Source organism: Amblyomma maculatum, chromosome 10 (genome assembly GCF_055883805.1).
Source record: "Amblyomma maculatum isolate TAMU_Amacu chromosome 10, ASM5588380v1, whole genome shotgun sequence".
NCBI lineage: Eukaryota > Metazoa > Arthropoda > Arachnida > Ixodida > Ixodidae > Amblyomma > Amblyomma maculatum.
In genome coordinates, this window is record NC_139353.1 from 18,792,020 (window position 1) to 18,812,623 (window position 20,604).

The 20,604-nt window shown below is 42.3% G+C and overlaps 2 protein-coding genes across 2 annotated transcripts in view; both read right to left on the minus strand.

Annotated features, from left to right (window-relative positions):
* LOC146175741 (uncharacterized) overlaps positions 1–20,604 on the minus strand; it is a 245,180-nt gene that overhangs the window by 121,461 nt on the left and 103,115 nt on the right. The window lies entirely within an intron of this gene.
* LOC146175743 (uncharacterized) lies at positions 375–18,024 on the minus strand. The gene is made up of 10 exons (XM_084580722.1): positions 17,964–18,024; positions 13,961–13,987; positions 11,417–11,443; positions 7,428–7,466; positions 7,172–7,210; positions 6,802–6,840; positions 5,723–5,764; positions 4,172–4,228; positions 1,327–1,347; positions 375–394 (listed from the first exon to the last, which is right to left on the minus strand). Exons 1-10 carry the CDS (start codon positions 18,022–18,024, stop codon positions 375–377), a joined length of 372 nt encoding a protein of 123 aa, XP_084436848.1.

Consider the following 20,604-nt stretch of genomic DNA (forward strand, 5'->3'; position numbering starts at 1 on the left):
GGCGGTGTTGGCGCCTATAGTGGCATGTAATTAGTGTTTCAAGTTTCAAGGGACGAATGTTTGAAAGAAACGCGATTATAAATTTTAAACAAACATTCATGTTTTCATAACCCTAGGAAGAAAAGTCAGAGAAGTTTAAAAGTATCCCTAAATGACGGGGGGGGGGGGGGGGGGGGCGTCACAAAATATCACAGTACGTTTCATACCGTTGTTCTCATTTTGCATACCTTCATTAAGACATAGTGCTAAAAGAGTGCAGAAGGAACCCATAATCTAAGTCATTGTCACACCCTGCGTCATGAAAATGTCTAGTTGTATTACAATAGTAGGAAACTTCTGCACCATGTTTGGCTACTCACTGGCAACCATTGAACCTATTCTCTCCTATATGGTGCTGCACAAAAGAATAATTTACGAAGCACAGTGAACACTCACCTAGTAACATATAACCACCCGGAGCTCCTGGTATATGGAAGGAAGAAAAGAAAAAAAAAGCGGTTAACATGCTTGCTTTCGCTGAAGCTCCCGCACAGATCGTGGTATCTATACATTTTCTATTGAGATCTCTCGTCTTACTGTTTTATCAATGCTGGTAATCACAGGATGGGGCCCGGAGGAAGAATAATAAGTCTATGCTACATGACAGCGGCACTACATTCGGAAGCCGTTGGGTATCGCAACGGTTTACTTTTAAGAGAAAAGTTGGATGAGGGAGTTCTTGTCCAAGGTTTTGAAGCGCGACGTTTTAACTCCGATCTCTTAGCGAAGGAGAACAATAGCGGAAGCGAAGAGCCGTTTCATTTCCATTTCAGCTAATATGCTATATGCTTTTAGGCGACTAGCACTGTGGAGCGGAATATGAGGCCGGCTTTAGTGGTAAAATGATTCTTGAATGCGATTGAAGTAACTAAAACTATATACATACATCTTTATATAATGTACCATCGGCTGCGTAATTGAATGTGCATGTTAAGTTAGAAAAATGTGTAGTAAATTTTATAACAATATATTTTTACAAAATAAAGCTGCGACTCCAGTCCCCACAAAAATCAATACAAGGATCGATCAAAGGCGCGTTTGCTTCTTATCACGATGCCTATGTGCAAGAGTTCAGTGTATAATGTTTTTGTGCTAGTGCTAGCGCATGACAGAGCTCCTGTACTCAAGAAACATGGTCAAAGTAACGCCTCTTGCTTTCAAAGATTTCAGTCTTATTTGCCGATGGCCATTTTAGCGCATTGGATACCACTCATGGGAAAACAGGGAAACACATCATCTTTATAGGGCGCGATAATACAAAAAATATAAAGAATAGTCGTTATTTACCTGGATGGTAGTTTGGGCTAACTGCGTGGGTTAAAAATGAAAAATAGAAAGATTATACTTTACACAGATTCAGAAAATAAATTTTGGTCTCCTTTCTCGCCAAATTATGAATTGCTTAATTTTTTAAAGTATTCGTTCAAATTTATAAATCCAGTAACATTGAAATACACTGGCACCGTGAGAGTCGAACATTTTCACGTTAAGGTTCTTGAACAACACCCCGAGAGGCGTCGCAAAACTGAAGGATCGCGTAGGCACTACGCATAGATGATATCGGTCAGCTGGTACAATTGAATGATGTAAAAAGCTGTCTTTGGTTTAAAGTAACCGTAACATTGTTTACCAACCGCTGGTACATGCTACTCGCAGATGAAACCTGCAGCGGCAATGTTGTAGAAAGGCCAGACGATCAATAAGAGAGTCGGGTAAGCCTGCCGCAGTAGATGACATTCCTTTTACTTTGGTGACAATGCAGGTGCTTGTTACGTACTGCGCCTACTCCTTTTACACTTCTTAGTTCCTTCCTCCGATTTAATACTCTCTGGTAATTCTTGAAGTGTCTGCATCAGCGCATTCATTATTATAGCATTAGAGATGTTATAACTATTTTATGGCCCCCACTGAGACCTGGTTGCCTTATTGCTGTCAATATTGCGGCTTTATTCAGCTTTAATACTTCGACAGCTGTCAACTAGAATTCGTGGGATGCAGCAGTGCCATCCTAGAAGCGCCTAATTCACACTTCCGGAGAATACACGTAAGCAAAACAATGCAGCCTCTTATCAGTGAAAGCAAGAATCTGTTGTTTAGTTACTTTAGAACATCATACAAACTATTATTCTTAAAATATATTCATGCCTGAATTTTATTTCTATCACACCTTTCTGTGCATAAAATGTAACCAGTATAGTTTTACATTTTGATTTTACTTTCTTGGTTCAACTAAATATGACTCCAGTCTCAAGCAAATAAATAAATTACTAAACTTTCAAGCCTACCAAGTCCCACTGCTTTTTCTACTCTCCATGTTCACACCGTATTCTACTCCGTACCCTTTCTATAGGTAGCATCGAAATTAACCCGCGATCTGAATCTCACATCGTTCTCGTTGAGCTGCAGAGAAATTACAAAATCGAGCTAGATGCATCGCGTAGGATTGACAAAAATCGAGCTACATTTAGTCGACCGAACTGTTCTTGATCTAATTAAAATCCCTGCCAATTTCAAGAAAATCAAATACTTTAGTATGCAAATGAATACTATACATCCATTACGGACCTACAGGCGATCACAAACTTTGACTCATTCAAGTAGACTGACGGTATTAGGGGTCACTTGTGCGACAAGCTGGAGAAAATAGTATACATCAAAAAGATAATTGCAGTGCCAATAACTAAGAATGCAGATCCATGACTTGAAATCGTAAAAGATGAATTCAGCTTGAAGTCTGTTAACAAGAAATTTTTGATGTCTTATTGAATGTCACACACCACCAAAACTATATCCTCGCAGAGTAACGCTTGTAAAACATACTCCAATCATCTTTTTTACCACTGTAACTAGAACTAAAATAAATTAGAATCGTTCCCCGCCAAACTTTACTATGCTAGAATAACAATCAAAGGTGAAACACATGCGATTCCACGGAAAACGAGCGCTTCATGTCATCAAAAACATTAATCATAAAGTTTCTAAAAACAAACCTTTCTTGTATGATACGTGATAACCAGACCAAATTTTGTTGTGCCATGAACTCGTAACTGAAACGCCTCAATAAGTCCTGCTCATACGGGAAGGCCGGTTTACAGCGCAGATATTTTTTGTTCCCGAACTTCGGCCGCTTTTATAACAAAGCACGATCCGCCTTATTGGGTGCCGTGTACATATATCCCGACACCAGATGTAGGAAATATCTTTATTTAAGACCATGCAACTGTCATGGCTCAGAGTATTTATACAAATATCTGAATTTGCATAGCTGCGTCTCGACATGCACATAATCGTTTAGTAGTGCTCTCCACCTTGCCGGAGTAGAAAAAAAAACGAAAGACAGAGTACATTTTCTTCTCATTACTGTTTATAGTCGTTCTTATCGCTCATTTTAAGCCTCCACCCCCATCCTCTTTAATTTCATCTGTTTATCAGTTTTTAATTGTCTTCTATTACGCATTATACTTTCTGCTCCGCATCTTCTGATCCCTTTGCTCAGTTATCCTTAGCTCTGGCTCTTTCTTTCCTTGCTTTTTTCCCCTTTCTCTCCAATTTTTTCTTTTTACGACTGATTGCCTACCTGTGGCTATTTTCTTTCCTTTCATCTGGAGTCTTCCTCTTCCTCATGGACCTTCTCCTTCATTCCCTTGTATTTCGCGTTATGCGGAACGGCTCATTTGCTTTATGCTTTCGCAGCATTCGCGCCCCTTGACACACTGCCTCAAATCGACATTCCCATTCGCTGCGACCTTACCTTTCTGGGCATTTGGTTTTCCTGAACTTGCTTACTTCATCAACGCCACTTCACAGGTAAACCCATTTGATCCCCTGCAGCACCGGGACAACAGATTTTCAAAGCCATACGTTTCCATCCGCTGCCCTTTCCATACCTCAGCTTCATTTCACGTGCTGAGGCGTCCGCCTGGGAGCGAAAACCGGAATAAAACCTCCGTCTGTCACGAACGATTAGCCCACATGAAGCTGTTTTTGGGTACCGCTTTGAAGCTTTTCTTATTGCTCAATCAATTCGCTTTTTGTTCTACAAGATTTCTGTCTACATGGCCCTGTTTCACTGTCATTAAACTGCGACGGTACTATATGAAGCGTTATATTATATCAAATAGTCGACACTCACCTTCTGGACTAGATGGTGTACTTGGTGGTCGTTGGCGTCTAATTTGGTCGCGTATGTCTGGAAGGGGTTAAGAATCAGCCACCCTCTCTGAATTATATTCGGCACCAGTGTCATAATCATATCTAACAAAACCACACCTTAGCTTCATTTCACAAGCTGGGGCTCCCTCCTAGGATCTAAGACTGAAATAAACTCACGTGTCGTTGGAATTGTATAAACAGATTTAGGGTACGACCTGATGCCGGTGAACACCTCCGCAAAGCCCTCCTTCACCAGAACAGGAGTTAGCAACCCTGGTGCAGTATTTGGCTGCAACCTCCCATGATTACTTCTATAAAACTGCCGGCCCTCGGCCACCAGCGGCTGCGGAGCAACTGACCACGGCGACGGTCGTACCTGTGACGCAGCTGGGGGTGCTGAGATTTTCTTGCTCCGCTGGACAGGCCGTCGTTGTAAACTGACCCTGGTAACGTTTAATGCTAGGACCCTAGATAGTGAAGCTAGTTTAGCAGTGCTGTTAGAAGAACTAGAGGGTATGAAATGTGTTGTCATAGGGCTTAGTGAGGTTAGGAGGCCGGCCGAATGAGGCATATACTCTACTGAAGGACGGGCAAGTACTGCGTTATCGAGGTTTACCGGAGAGCCGAGAACTAGGAGTAGGTTTCCTTGTCAATAGGGATATAACTGGCAATAGAGGGATGTGTAATAGGATTAATGAGAAGGTGGCAGGCATAGTAATAAATCTTAATAAGCGGTATAAACTGAAGGCTGTACTTGTCTGCACATCAACATGTAGTCATGATGACCAGTGAATTGAAAGCTTCTGCGAAGATGTAGAATCGGCAATGCGGAAAGGAAAGACACAGTACACTGTAATAATGTGCGAATTCAATTCCAATTCAATTTCAAGAGATATTTTTACTGAATGCGCTGTAGAAGGAGGCGACAGGATAGTTAGAGAGGATACCGGTAAGTCATCTAAGGAGACGAAAGATTTGATTAAGAAACGCCAAAGTATGAATGCTTCCAACCAAATAGACCAGATAGAATTAGCATAGATATCAAAGCTAATCAATAAGCGTAAAGTGTCTGATATAAGGAAGTATAACATGGAGAAAATTGAGCATGCTGTAAACAACGGGAGAAGGCTTAAAGCGGTGAATAAGAAATTGGGCATAGGAAAAAAATAAGACGTATGCGCTAAGGGACCTCCCCAAGGCGTGCAATCTCATGACGAATATTAAAGGAATATATTGGAGGAATTCGAGGAATTCGAGAGGCCTTCGCTCTGATGTGCGTATAGTCAGGCTGATGATGACGGTGATGATAATATTATCAAGAGACAGCGACGAGGACAAATTTACGCTGTGCTCGTGAGTGGAACGATTTGCCCATAGGAAGCCGTTTCTGGATTCTGCTCTGAGTCTTTTCTTCATTGCTTAATTAGTTTGCTTTCTGTTCTACATGAATTCAACCTGCATGCCCCTTTCTGCTCTGGAACCATCACAGTGCTATATGAAGCCTTATTTGATCATGCGATTTGGCACTCACCTAGGGAACCAGGGCGTTGGCGTCCGCTCTGTGGGCGTTGTCCTGGAAGATATTTTAGATTACTTACCTTCGCTTAAGGATATTCAACACCAGTGTTATAACCAACGAATTTCTAACTAAACCACGCCACAGCTTCATTTCAGGGGCTGCGGCTTCCTCCTGGGAGCGAAGACCGGGATACACCTCCCATCTATGATGAACAATTTGCACATAGGAAGCCGTTTTTATCTTCTACTTTGGGGCTGTCCTGAATGTTTTATCAATTTGCTTACTGTTCTGCATGGCTTGGGGTATTACGTACATCTGGTTTGGGGTAGCACATCTGACACAAATTTGAAGTCACACATTTTGTTACAAAAAAGAGATTTTAGAATCATCTCTGGTATTCCATATCTAGAGAGCCCACAGTTGCATACTGCGTTAACTGACAGATATTAAATATTTATAAAGTAAATACACTGTGGTTAACCAGTCGTTCTCACCACTTCCTTTACAGAGGAATACTTCCACACATTATGCACGTTGTCCAACAGCAGAACTACCAGCAACGATATTATTTTGTCAGGCCACCTAGAATAAGAACAAACTATGGCTCTCAAACTACGCTGTGCCAGATAACAGTTCTTCTTAATTCTATCAAAGAAATAAAAGATCTCATCCATAAATATAAATATGAGCGCTTATTCAGGAAAACATTAGCCGACATGCTCTTAGCAGAACCCTTATAAATGTAGTGGCGAAAACGTGTCTAATCAATGTTCGAAATGTCTTTAAAATTCTCATATCTTGAAGTGCCTATGTTAATTTGCCTTCATGATTCGTGGCTCCTCATTAACATGTTCTATTACTGTTTCACATGTTAGGGTATGATACTGCGCGAGGATCACCAGGAGGGACGGGCCTCGTGAGGTTTGTATGCCTTTTGCCTGCACCCTCAAGTATGTACACATTCTTGGCTAAAACTTGTAATAACTAGAAATAGAAAAATGAATTACATTGATATGCCCCGGCCTCTTTGTCATATGGAACCAATACAATACTATATGAAGCCCTATTGATAGAGCATAATCGGCACTTACCTTGGAGATTAGGTTGGGGTCCCCCTTGAGGGTGTTGGCCTGGAAGAGGTTATAAATTACTTGCCGGCGGTAAAGGATATTACGCGCCAGTGTCATAACCATAAAATTTGGCACATAACCACATCGCAGCTACATTTCACGTGCTGAAGCTTCAATCTGGGAGCGAAGCCTAGAATAAAACCTCCGTCTATGATGCACGATTTGCCCAAAATAAGCCGTTTAAACCTTCTGCTCTGAGGCTTTTCTGCAATGCTTAATCGTTTTGCTTTCTGTTCTACATGAATTACATTTACATGTCCCTATCTCTCTGCCATGGGACCTTCACGCTACTATATGAAGCCTTATTTGATTAGGCATAGTTGGCACTCACCTTGTTGACTATGTGGGCGTCCACCTTGTGGTTGTTGGCCTGGAAGAGGTTATAAATTACTCGCCTTCGCTAAAGGATATTTCATATTTGCTCATAAGAAGCCATTTTTATCTTCTGCCTTGCGGCTTTTATTTAGTGCTTAATCATTTTTCTTTCTGTTCTACATTAATTACATTTACAAGCCCCTATTTTTCTGCAACAGAGGCATCACGCTACTATATGAAGTCTTATTTGATCAAGAATAGGGGGCACTCACCTTGTGGACTAGATGGGCGTCCACCTAGTGGGCGTTGGCCTGGAAAACGTTATAAATTACTCGCCGTCGCTGAAGGATATTCTGCGTCAGTGTCATGACCATACAGTTACTAAATGAACCACACCGCAGCTATATTTCACGTACTGGGGCTTCCTACTGGGAGAGAAGAGTAGAATGAAACCCTCGTATATGAAGAACGATTTGACCATAGGAACCCATTTCTGACGTCCGTTCTGAGGCTTTTCCTCAATTCTTAATAATTTTGTTCTCTGTTCTACATAAATACCATTTACCTGCCCTCCCTCCTGCCTTCTCTCTCTCTTTCTCTGCATGGAACTTTCACAGTGCTACATGAAGCCTTATTTGATGAAGCGCAGTCTAACTCAGCTTGAGGACTGGGTAGGCGTCCACTATGTGGGCTTTGGCCTGAAAGAGGTTATAAATTATTCGCCTTCGCTGAAGGATATCGGTGCCAGTGTCATAACTATAGAATTTATAATATTTGCTTAGACAGAGAGCTAGCCCCAGAGGCTTTGTGAGTTTCTTCAAAGGCCTTCAGTCACATAAATGCGTTGTGTCACGTGGACGATGCTTCTGACATTAGAGCTCTGAGCGTGGTAAAAAAATGTTGCACAAACAAATAGTGTTTTGATATTTCAAATGTCTAAAGTTTAACATCATTGCCATAAATTTTTATAAACGAGCATATAAGGACGTAACTGCAGAGAAAGTGATGAGATTTTTTTCCTATTGGCCACTAACAATCTTTTTGCAATCAACAGACATACTTTTGAATATATTAAAAAAATTTCGAACACTTTAGGAGCTTCCTTGGAGATTTTGGGAAACAGGAACCTTCTTTTCGCGTTGTCCGCTATTACTTTTCCACCAATCTCGTCTTTGCGCACCACCATGCTCCTGCCGTGAGATAGCCATCTGTGTGCGCCTTGTGCCAGCTTTGGCAATCTCCTCGCGTTTCGTTTATGGCGTTTGCAAAGAAAACCATAAAGCACGAAGCGGGAACCACTCCTATCGCAAATGGCATGCGAGTTCATCTCGACAATCGCATGATGTGGATATTTCGGTGAATGAATTCCCCAAGCAGTTCGTGCATCCGATCGATGCGCTGGTAACATAACCGTAGGTTGTCGAAATTGTCTGTGCATAGATTTAAAATGTGTTTCGCTTTATGCATCACCAACAGCCTAGGTATGGGCACAGAAGCATGCAATGCTTACCGAACCACGCCACAATAAAACCTGCATATACCGCGGGACTGGCGCTAAACTGAAGTCCATGCCTTCTTATCTCAAAGTGAGACATTTCCTGCACGGATATATCCGATAATCGCATTAACATTACGTCTGTGTACATACGAATGAACAGCGTTTTGAGAAGGGGTCAGCTCAGTAATTTAGCTTTATGCAGAAGAAGTGACTGTTCCGCGCCAGGCAGCGTATCGGCGCATGATGTTTAGAGAGTTCATGATAGATGAAGTACATTGTCGCCAGTTTCCTCAGGTAACATCAGAATACTGTATGGTCGCAATGCGACAAAAGAACAGAATGTTCGTAGGCACTGGCGCGAAATGTGATTCATGCATATTTATTTCAGAAATCATGTTTAAAAGATAGGCTAAGTAGGGCCTCTATTAAATACTACCAATATTAGCGAGACCAATGTCATTTGTCGTATTAAAACGCTCTCTTTCTCAAACCTCGCCGTCCACGAAACGTAGCAGTATATTCAGGTGGAGAAGGGAGCGCTTAATCTCGGTATGGTTTGGTTTTCGTCATTTTGCAACAACTTTGCGCAGAAAAACGATAGTGAAAATAACGAACCGTTTATGTGTCTGGGTCTAAATAGAGGCCACACCCGTTTTTGCAGATCTTTGACGCCGAGTGGCAGATAATGAGGTCGGCAGGGAATACGTTCAAAAGGACCGTACGCAGTAAAAATATTCGTGTTTTCATATTCAAAAAAAAAAGTAAATTTTAATAGTTTAACCAAAACTCGTTGTCGATAAATTATTTTTATCACGCGGGCTTTTTAACGTGCCCCAAAATATATCGTCGTCCAATTGAATCTTCTGCCGGTGCATAGCGTAATACTGCAAGTGTATAGAACGTACGACAGTGCACATTGGTCACACCTTGTACGGTCAGAATATTACATTTTGTAATGATACAATCAATCCCGGATATATCGAATTAAAAAAAATGAAATTATTGTTTATGTCGAACAGTTCAAATAAAAGTATAGCGGCGTTGTTTCCGCGTACAGAACTCCCGTGCACCGAATATCGATATATCTAACACGGAGCCACGCTGCGCTTTGGCAAGCACCCTTCTACCACCGGGCCACCCCTGAAAGTGCGCGTTTCCTTACGGATGTTTTGCGATGAGCCCGCGATTTTAGTTGCCGCGTCTAACACGGCGAAGGAAGCGCTGGCTGTGGACATCCGCATGAGGAGCATAATCATTAGAACTAGGAGCGTGATTGGGTGTGAAAGGAAGTGGTGAAGAGAAATCCTGCGAACCGCCGGTTCCCTGTTCCCTCGCGCTGGGTGGCTTAGACCGCTGGCACAGCGAGCGAATGAGGTCAGTGCTACTTCGCCTTGTGACCGATAAGTGTGTCTTTTATTTCGATTTGTTCCTTTTGTCCACGAGGCCAAGGTGAAGGCTTGGGACCTGAGTGGTGCAGTGACGTTTTCTTCTCGCTTTGGGCACTTGTACCGAAGCCATGGGGGCGAATAAACATTAACTTGGACTTCTCTACCAAGTCGGACAGCCTTAGGCGGACAGAGGCTGGTGAGAAAAAGCCATCATTTCGTTCACAGCGCGCCTAGACAGGACTACAGATGAAGAATGAAACACAAACAAAGCGAAGCGCTGTTTCTGTTTCATTCTCCGTCTCTAGTCCTGCCCTGGTGCACTGTGAGCGAAATGGATATGTACCAAGTCGCCCAAATTTCCGCTTTACACAAAGCCATCAGTCGCTGAGACGTTCTTTATTCCGAATAAAATCCTTAACACTATCACCAAGAACAAAACCGACATTAAGGGTCTAAGAAAACTATTGACAAAGCTAGAAAACGCACTATAGCTAATGGTATCCTGTCAGTCCTTTTCACGACGGACAGGCGTTTCTGCTAGCTTATTAGTACCGTTGATATCGGCCATCCAAAATGATGCTCCTCCTCTCCTCCTTTAAGTAAGCGCACGTTGGCACGCAAAAAAAGGTGAACAGAAGTCGCGACGGTACTCCACCACGTCCGATGACGTCACGTCACTCTAACGTTAATGTTGATTGCGTTATGCTTATGCAGTATGTCACATAGCTTGCTGCGGGCTTTGCAGAATACGGCTTCACTAAGGACACTGACTGGCACCAGCTGAAAAATACGCCAAAACGTTCAGGAGCACTAAAAGCTACGCAAAAACTGAGAAAACTGAGTAGATAGAAAACTAAGTATTTTTGTCGCAGTTTTCTCAGATCGCACTCCACTTTTAGTTACCATGCCACCTGTCACAGCCACCACGCCTGGAACACACTTCCTCTAGTCGACGCTCTCTGTCGGCGCACCCTCTGCACTGTGTGGATTTTGTGTTCGTGAACTTACCTACTTACTCCGAGGTTTCAGTGTCAGCTGCCCGAATCTCTTGTAGCATATCCCTTGTCGCAGTCGCCTCTCAAGATCGCATTTTCCAAATCCTGCCTTTCAATGCCTCCAAACCTTTGCACATCACACCCTGCTGCTTTCTTCAACAGCGGAGTGAAAGCTCTGCTAAAATTACTGCTTATAATTAACGCTTCGCCGAGAGGAAGGCTAGTCGAACTTGGTAGAAAGTTTAGCAAACTCACCGAGGCGTCCCCGACCATTGATCGTTTTGAATCACGTTTCTCAACAATCCGTCATGCCCCCCTCTCTTGATGGTAACTAGTGAGGCTATGCAATGTTTCATTGATCAAGCGTGCTCCGTACTCACCTATGTTACGACCTCCGCATTGCGGCCCTGCAAGAGATTACATATTACTCGCCTTCGCTGGAGGAAATCGGAAGTGAATGTTTCAACGCGACAAGATAAAAGTAAGTGCGTATACACTTACTCTCAGGTTAGACAAAATGTGGTCTGTTTCTTAATTATATCATATAGCACGTGAATTAGAATAACGTTATCTGTCGTTAAAACACCACCTAACAACAGCCGCCAAAGCATAGCTGCATACGCAAGTGGACTACCTAAGGGATAACCTAACCTCAGGGTTTGGCCGCGACCTTTACACCACCAGTCTTAGTGAAGAACGTTGAGAAAATGATAACTCATTTAAGCTCTACTGCACAGGGTACAACTTAGATCCGTCGCCCGTTGCTGAAACGAGACATGGAAGGTTACAAGGATACACTGTAATTTGGCGATGTCTAGCCATGCTATGCCTGGTGTTGTATGACCTTAGCAGCTACGTTACCGCTGACCACTGGTTACCCCTGCACTGTCCACTGGGTTGGATCTTTGAAGTCATTGGAGACATCACCGATGGCGCCACATGTGATATCATTACCTCATTTCCTGTGCTACAAGACAGAGCTCGCTATGCGCTTGTACTTACACCCCTAGTTGCCTTTTACGAAGAGCACGTTGTAATAAGAAGCAAAAATGAGGGTCCCTTATAATGTCACTTCAGAGGATAATGGCGAAAGCCTCTGCTTCCTATCCTATCATTTGTCTGTCATCGTTTGCTTCTTATCGGTGTTTGTTGCAGTGCTACATATAATTATATTTGGCTTACAGGAAAGGAAAGGCGCAATATATGTCACACTTCCTCCGGGAAGTGTCAGTTAGGACGGTAAATTTTCTCTTCAGTCGCGTGGCGCTCCTTGACGCGCGATCAAGTGTAGGATTGAAGACGACAGGAACGCTCGACAAGGAGAACACATCTCGCGGAATCTTGCGCAAAGATCCAACGCCTCCTTATTGGAGGTGTTGACAGATCTCGCACACAAGTATAGCTCACGGGATTTCGTTCCATGACAATTGAAAGGATTTCGCCTTAAAACAGCGCAAAAAGACAAGGCAAGGAACAAGTAGACGCACGAATGCCGACTAACAACGGAGGCATTTATTTCGTGACATATAAACACACAACTACAGGTACGCAGAATAAGTCATAAAGGAAAGACCCAACGTCAACCTCGAAAAAGCACCAACCCTTACGGGGCTCATCTATCAAGACATAAGTCAACTAGTGGCGCGATAAAGATATTGGTGGTTTCCTTGCTCATAATAACGTATCTTGATGAAATTGTCCCCAAAAGTAACCTAGTGCGCTTTCATAAATCGCGTAAAGATTGCGTTCCTCTTTTTGAGCAATCCACAATTTTAAAATGTTTTAAATTCATGTACGACACTCTTCAGAACCCTTTTTAAGAAGGAGAAAAGTACTGGAACCGAAAAAAAAAACGTGTTCATTTCTGCATCAGAGAAGTCACTACACGATTTTCATGCGACCATACAGCTGAGCGGCAGCTGATGAGATCTGCAGCAGAACACATTCTTGGGGAAGAAGAAAAGAATGATAAAATTTACATCTTATATGAACGAAGAGGACACATATTTTACTGCTGTTAGCAGAATATTACCATCAATCAGTGCGGAACTTAGAATAGAGTCATTTAGTAATGCAGAGGTCGATGAATAAGGAATCCAAGCTTAAGTTTGGTCACGCTACAGCTTCGCGGCATTCCTCGCGTGCTGGCGGACCATGAAACTTTGGGGCGCCGCCGAAGAAGGCTGTAACCTTTGCTATTCGCTAAGAGTCGCGCCATCCTTTCGAAGTAGATAGAGGGCGCTGACCAAACCCAGCCTGAGCCTTCTACCTTTCAGTGTAGCATCTTAGGCACGTGCATTCGAGTACCGCTATTTCTCTATGCCCTTGAATGATATGGTGAAACTCTCTAATAATAGGGAGTTCTAGAATAGGTTACTCTACTGGCCAAGGAAACGAGGGAGTAGCGGGGCGTCTTGCGCTTGCTCAGAATGCTGCGCTTGAAACCTGAAGTAACTGGGTATGGTATGATCTGCCTAAAAAATAAGCGAGCAGCTTATGTCCTTGGGCACGGAGCACGCATGTCCCAAACATTAGCGAGGCTTTCAGTCTACGAGCAATCTTGGCCGTGCAGAAACACCTCTTTCGCTTGGTATACGCTTTCTGTAACATAACGCAATGTGGGTTAGTAAGGTGGCGATATAGTAAACCAAACCGCATATAATTCGCTTTGTGGTAGATAACATTTACGTTTGCCGTGTTTTCTTGAAGAATGATCGCTATAGTGCTTCGAGGCTGTAACTTCCGCTACAGAGTAATAATAATATTAATACGGGCACAACTATTATTTTCAACAATTTATTTTTGCTTGTTGAAATACGATATTTGTGGCGTCACTTTCACAAATGTTTTGGCAATCATCGCACGATAGTGGCTGTCATGACAATAACTAGACAATAAGTGATTGAAAGATGGTTCCTACTCACCTCTACAGGTGCGCCCAATAACCCCTCCTGTAAAAGTAAGTGAAGATATTAAGAGTTGCCTTTCATGGCCTCGTGCAAAGCAGCGCTGCTCCATAGTACTGTAACTCCAGGACAATGCTAAATCCCTCGCGCAAACCGGTTAACAAAATGCGGTGCATAGGATGCTAGTTTTGAAATCTCGCTTACAACTCGATCGAATATGAGCCCATAGCAGTTACCTGATTGCTTTCGTGATATCACACCGTGGCATTAAGCAGATCGCGCATAGCGGCATGATTTACGCTTGCACATTGCAGCTCTTTTGATGGTGAAGCTCTGACATGAGCAGCAGTTTGTGTCTATGAAAGCCGTGTACGCCCCAGGAAGTCCCTTTCACCGGCCTAGAAGCTATAACTGCCACTTAGGTAAAGCGAACTTGTGTGTTCGCTAAACACAAATACGCATTACATTCAATATAATTTGCTTGATTCGAGAGTAATATTTATGTGAAGCAGGCGGAGACACGATCCCAAGAAACATATTTTCCACAGATGTAATATGACTTCAGAAACCGGAAAACAATGTTCTTGTTTTATTTTACAATAAAGACGCTCCATGAAGAAAGCGCGCTCTTAACCAAAAAAAGAAAACTAATGTCGTTCTTTTGCATTCGTGCTCATCATAAAATGTAGTTTTAGGGAAGCTTGAAACATTGGAAACAATTTTTATGTATGCTACAAATGTTAACAAAATATGTCATTTATGGAAGAGGGAAGCGATTGGGTTCCGCAACATCTAATATGAGCTCATTTAGTTTGTTAATAATTCTAAAAATATACAAATAATAATTTGCACTGTAATGTAGTCACTGACTTTACATGGAGAAAAGGGCGTCTTGTCATCCATGAATTCAGTGTACAGCCCCGCCTCACATAATCTTCCACGAAGATTGGATGACAGCACATGCTCCTCGAGCCATGAGATTAAGTACAGACACTAACCAGCGTCCATCAATTCCATTGTGTAGTTTGAGCTTTAACATCCAGAAAGGACTTAAGCTATATAAACCGAAGTAGCGAAGAGCATTCAATTATTTTACGGCCTGGCGTTCTTCAACATGGAATGGTATCGCACAACACAGAGTAATGTTTAGAAATATGAATGTCGTGGTGGACAACGTATCCGTGACCGTTAAATTGGATGGCGAGCAGCAAAACACTCGCCCATCGAAGTGGGCCACCGAACAGGCCTTAGGAGACCGTCAAAGTTAAGAGCGACTCCTCCGTTTGCAAACTGTCCGCATAGACGTGACTCTAAACCTTCCCTCCAGCCTCGTCACGGTGGGATGTATTTAGGAGCATCCAAACCTTTTACTTCTACAATCTGCGCAGAAATTTCGTCGTGAATGCAGCAGGAAGTGATAAGCTTGATTTCATGGCAGTGACACTAGAATTACGATAATAATTAGAGGGAATGCTGCGAGCCGCACGGTAGGAATTTGTCTAAACTGAGCCCATTTCGGTGGCGATGAGTTCCTGGAAGTTCCAACATTTCGCTCTGACCTTCTAAAATTGCTGTGGTTAGGGATGTAACCTGGCAGGTGCCCTGAAGACCATCCTCAGAACGATGTTCGGATTAGCAACTGTCCAGCTAGAAGGGTACCTGAAGTTAGCGCCTCCCCCCCTTTCCTTAATACACATTGACCGTTACTCCATTGCTGGAAAAGATGGGCCTTGAATAGTAATCTCAGATGTAGTTATGTTAGAAAGACCAAGAGTCAGCGCTAAGCAACACTACCTCAAGGTGATTGTCGAAGAGTAACAGGCCCTGTCGAATCTTTTAACTAATAGTTTAGATGTTAATTATAGCTTTCGGTGATACATGCAGTCAAACCTCCACGCTTAAGCGCAAAATGGACCGGAAAAAATGAAAGTCAGAACCCATAAGAACATAAATTTGCTATGGAATATTTAAGCATTATATAACCATAGTGAAATAAGCTGATTTAAGGAGATGAGAAGGCCGAACTGCGGCTGTAAGAGCATGTTTGGATAGGCACCTGCGGCAGAGCGAGACAAACATGCGATAGTGTCGCAGGAAATAAGATTATCACGCTGAGCGCTACAGGGGCCCGTATTGACCACCCGATTGCATCATTCATAAGAAACACGTTTCTGCGGTGCCTCTGGCCTGACACTCCTCACGGAACATAGCGTCCTTTGTCATCAAACCACCGGAATCCTTTTGTTTTGCGACTCATGTCAAGCGAGCGCAGTGGAGGAATTCATTTGAGCTTCTCCACAACGATCCCGGTCTCTTCATCAATCTATTGTCATATAATGTAGACACGCTCGTTTGTCTTTATGTGGTGAGATTATACGTCTTCGGAACCTCATAGCTCCCTAAAGATGACGCCCAGAACTTTGAGCCTATGACATTTTTCTGGCGCACATGTGCGCTAAACACTTTTTATGTCATGTATCAACCAGCCCTAACATACACGTTAGGGCTCATCGTAATTCAGTTTCTAGCGTTCATTCCGTTGTGAAAAGTTATCTTTCAACGCGCCCGTTTTAATACAAGGGTCGAACAAGATGGTGGATCCGTGCAAAAGTTCGTTCCCACACTACACATGCTTTATAATAACTTCGGGTACACTGCCCTACGAGATAAATTATTTTCACAGTCAAGGTAGAAATTATCTGCGACACTTGAGGTGGATGATGACTTTACACTTGAAAGCGTTTAAGCCTCGCAGATCGGCCAAAAGTGTACGATGGTAGCAAGCATAGGTTCACCCCGACTAGATAACCCGCGAAACATTTTGTCGAAGATGAGCTGCTATAATACATTTCACAAGCCGTTCGGAGCTCTGAGAAGGGTAATACAGGCTTGGGCCAAATCTGAAGACGTCGACAATACCTCTGTGGTACCACGCTCGTAACTTTGCTGTTGACGCTGGGAGACAGGAGCACAATCATGTTTGCTGCGCTATCCTTATTAAAGAAATCGACCTTACATTTCGCTCTGCCTAATCCATATTGCGAAATCCAGTAAAAAAAAAACACATTTAGAGTGTCAAAAATACGACAAAATATTCTGTCGTTCTACCGTAAACGTCGAACATTTTTGTAGTTCTTTAGTGCTTTCCAATGTGCATAGCACTAGTTTACCATGTTATCATTCTATTTCCACCGCAAGGTTCTTTACATTCAACAGCAAAATATGTGTGAAATACAACCTATAAGCATAATATTTGAAATCGACAAGTGCGTAAGATAGCTCCGCAATGACCACTGATAACAAAATTAAAGCCGCGTGCCATCCTACGCTCATACCTTGGTTTTCCAAGCAGCCTTCCCAGCACATACATCATACAATTCTACCCGAAGACCACAAGTATTTTTCTGTTCTATTCTAGGCTGTCTACTTTGACATGAAAACAAACTACCTACAGTCTTCTTTTTTTTAAAACTTCCAGGCTCGAAACATAAGGTATAGGTACGTCTATACACAAACGAAGTCCGCTATCTTCTTCTCTTTGCCGCTACAACCTCGTCGTTGGATACAGAGAAACAATATTTGTAAATAGTAAAGTTCACTAGCGTCTACTAGCAGCGTACTTATATACTGCATCTTCTAGTTTCGAAGATGTTGGTGTAAAAAAAATGTTACAGGCAGATTCCTCGCCCCGTCTACTTTTGCCTGCACGAGTGACACATAGAACAGCTGTTTATTCCAGCGCTGCAGATGGCTTCAGCTCAACTACAATAAAAAAAAAATAACTTCGATCACGTGTGACATAATTATTTTATTTACACAAATAACTGTTTTCGGAGTGGAAAACATTTATTCCTTCAAATGCAGATGCAGACGATCTGCTTTAGCTAGCCTACAGCCCATGACTGGCGGCTACCCTGGCAGCCTACTCAGTGGCCTAGGCTTGAACACCCGGGACCGAGCTACACTTCCCATCACCTAAGAGAAAGAGCGTGTACTAAATACTCCGACAGGAGTGGCTTACCTTGGGCAAACACCAGGGCTACCAAGCACAGAAAAACAAAGGCAGCGATGGCAATGCGCATGTTCGCCATTGGTAGATAGAGGAAGCAGTTTAGAGATGATACTGCAAGGTTCAGTGAGGCTGGCGGTTTCTTTTAAATGTTTTTGAGCGACCAGCTTCTCATTTGCAAGTTTATTTTCAGCGTTTTATATATTTATTAGTACACCAATTAATCAGTGGGTGGCAATGTTGGAAAAGCGCTTCTAATTTACTGCATAACCGTTTCTTGCAGGATTTGAGATATTATGTCTGCTTGCTAATGCGGAAATGCCTCATTTAAAAGCCAGCTAAGCTGCTGTTTGAAAGTGGGCATAAAGCGATTAGCTGGAGTAATATTGCATACATAACGTTATTTTCGTGGCAGTTTTGTGCTAATATATTCGCAATTATAACATGTAAGTACTGTCCGATTATCTCATTTCGAAATGGCATTCATTTTAGGAAGAAACAGCGCATCATGTCTCATGGCGTTAGTTAAATTAATATATTGCTAAGTTATGTCCCTATCGAATATGGAGTTCTGTGCTAGATAATGACCGGGGTTACAGCGTCATTGAAAAAATAAAAAAAATATATCTGATCAGTTCAGTTTTCACCATTCCTCATATTTTCTATGTGCCGTAATTCGTATAATATTCTTTAGTACAGATATAAGCTTCTTTGGCTGAAAGCAGCAGGGACCCTGGTAGGTGGACCATCTGCCTCAGATGTGGCACGAGGTTCAGATTCTTATTGCCATTGAGCGACAAAATAAGTAAAACCCTTCCCCGGGCTTGGCGTTCGCTAACCTGGAATAGCGGCGAATGACACCTCAAGCTAGTGTCAGTTTGAGGTGTCAATCTAGGAGACACGATCGCAAACACATATTTGCAACAGATGTAAAATGACTTCAGAAACTAGAAAACAATGCTATTGCTTTATTTTACAATAACAGGCTGCCCACGAACAGAGCGTACTGTTAATAAACTAAAATAAGTTAGTGGCGCTTAATTTGTTTTCTGTATTCGTGCTCCTCTAGAGATGCAGTTTTAGAGATGCAGTTTTAGAGATTCTTGAAACACTGAAACAATTTTAATGCATACTACAAATGTTAAACAAATATGTAGTTTATGGAGAGAGAAGCGCTCGTGTTCCGTAAAATATAATATGAACCTCATTGAATTTGTTATTTATTCTAAAAATATCCATTTATAATTGGCGCTGTAGTGTAGAAATCCGCTCTACTTGGAGAAAAGGGCATCTTTATCATCCAGGAATTCAGTGTACAGCCACGCCTCGCATAATTTTCCGCGAACTTTGGATCAGAGTACATGCTGCTCAAGCCATTAGATTAAGTATGGGTGCTTAACACCATCCACAAATTCTAATGCGTATTTTGAGCTTTAACTTCCAGAAAGACTTAAGCGAGGAAAACCGAAGTAGCAAACGGCGACCAGTTATTTTATGGCCTGGAGTTCGTCATCATTGGTTCTTATCTCACAACGCCCTGGAAAGGTTTGAAACATTACTGTCGCGGTTGAGAACGAATCTGCGACTTTGGAATCGAATGGCGAGCGACAAAACAACTAGCTTGCTGTGGGTCATTGAATTTGCTTTACGACACCGTCAATGTTATGTGTGACTGCTCCATTTGCGAATTGCCCGCTAGGACGTTCTTCTAAATCTTCGCTCCAGCCTCGTCCTGGTGGGATGTGTTTGGAGCCCACAAAAGCTTTTACTCCTACGATCTGCGAAGGACATTTGCCTTGAATGGGTCGTTCGGCAAAACTGAAGGGCACGGCCGCACTGCATGGGGTGCCCTCCTGTTGCTAAATAATTGGTGCAGCAATATTCAAACCCTCCAGATGTGGACCGAAACCCAAAGCATTTGAGGCTCTTTCTATTGATCCACTGCATAATCACAATAGACATGGTCGCATAGAGGAAGATATTTTATGGCGAAATACGTAAGGATGTTATTGTTGTTTATGGAGGTATCACTGCCGTAACACACTAGTAGCAGTTTAACATTGAATTTACCTCGCATGAATTACAGATATTCGACAGTGGTATTTAATGTGCCTGAATTTTGATTAATAACACCTTTTCGCATTTCCTTCTTCCAGCTGCTGTTCAAATTTAAATTAAATAAAGAAAAAAACTTACGATTAATTTATTAGTGCGCATTTAAATATGCACTTTTGTTTTTTAAGACAAGACTGGAAGTCTAAAAAGAAGCGTAGTGATATTCGACCCATTTAGCACCCCGTGTGGGAGATCTTGTTAAACGACTATTTGTGATATTGTAATGCATGTCGTTTTACTTTATTACAATTTCCTGCTACATTCCGACAAAGCTTTTCGACTGCGTGTGTACTGAAACTGCACAGCTCTTCGGAGTCTAATCTATCGAGGACTAGTCCTGAGCTTTAAGCAGCGTAGCTTAGTCTCGATATCAATTCTTATTTTTACTGTCCCCAAGCATCTGCCATCTTAATCCTGTCTTTTTAATAACGTTCAACATATGTGGTCTGCCGGCAATAAAGTCTTTTGCACAATAAAGTCTTTTACTCAGTAAAGTATTTTACTCAATAAAGCCTTTACTACTACTATGGTTTGCCTA